Raw genomic sequence first — 829 nt, 5'->3', positions numbered from 1 at the left:
AGTTTTATCAGCAATCAATTCATTTTTGTAAAGTTAAGTACTTTATTTTAAGAGTCACAGTTTGTAAAAGCTTTCTGTGATGTTTTTAATTTTTTAATTGAGTCCATATTTTACTTAAAAAACATTTATTTATTATTAGAGTATATATATTATTTATAATTCATCTGGTTCAATTTGGAAACTGATGATAAATATTGTTGAGATATTATTAGATTTAACTTTCTGTCTGTTAATATTTAAATCTTGTGTACTAGCATCGTCATTTAAATAAAGTTATTTAAAAGGTGTGTGTGTGTGTGTGTGTGTGCGTGTGCGTGTGTGCGTGTGCGTGTGTGTGTGTGTGCGTGTGTGTGTGTGTGTGTTTGTGTGGTCTCACATTTGGGCAGGTGGAGTGAGCGGCTGGTCAGAGAGTCAGAGATGAACTCTCCATCTTCATCAACACACCAACACTGACCTGAACACACAGAGTGATGAAGAAGAGCTGTGAGTTACAGACAGAATACTACTAATCAGCATGTGTGTGTGTGTCTCTCTCTCTATGTGTGTGTGTGAGACCTGTGTTGTGGTAACACTGTGTGTGTCTCTATGTGTGTGTGTGTGTGTGATACCTGTGTTGTGGTAACACTGTGTGTATCTCTATGTGTGTGTGTGTGTGATACCTGTGTTGTGGTAACACTGTGTGTGTCTCTATGTGTGTGTGTGTGATACCTGTGTTGTGGTAACACTGTGTGTGTCTCTATGTGTGTGTGTGTGATACCTGTGTTGTGGTAACACTGTGTGTGTCTCTATGTGTGTGTGTGTGATACCTGTGTTGTGGTAACACTGTGTG

At 38.4% G+C, this 829-nt stretch overlaps 1 protein-coding gene across 1 annotated transcript in view; it reads right to left on the bottom strand.

Annotated features, from left to right (window-relative positions):
* Positions 1-376: 376 nt before the first annotated feature.
* Positions 377-829, bottom strand: part of LOC116378485 (thyroglobulin-like) — a gene marked incomplete at both ends in the record, with an annotated part of 6,757 nt that continues 6,304 nt past the window's right edge. Inside the window, one exon of the mRNA XM_031840374.1 lies at positions 377-454. Within this exon, the coding sequence (XP_031696234.1) occupies positions 377-454 (78 nt within the window). The remainder of the gene's footprint in view (positions 455-829) is intronic.

Source organism: Anarrhichthys ocellatus, unplaced genomic scaffold (assembly GCF_004355925.1).
Source record: "Anarrhichthys ocellatus isolate YVR2014 unplaced genomic scaffold, GSC_Weel_1.0 scaffold2679, whole genome shotgun sequence".
Classification (NCBI taxonomy): domain Eukaryota; kingdom Metazoa; phylum Chordata; class Actinopteri; order Perciformes; family Anarhichadidae; genus Anarrhichthys; species Anarrhichthys ocellatus.
The sequence above is the reverse complement of the archived record's forward strand: the minus strand, read 5'-3'. Positions and strand labels throughout refer to the sequence as shown.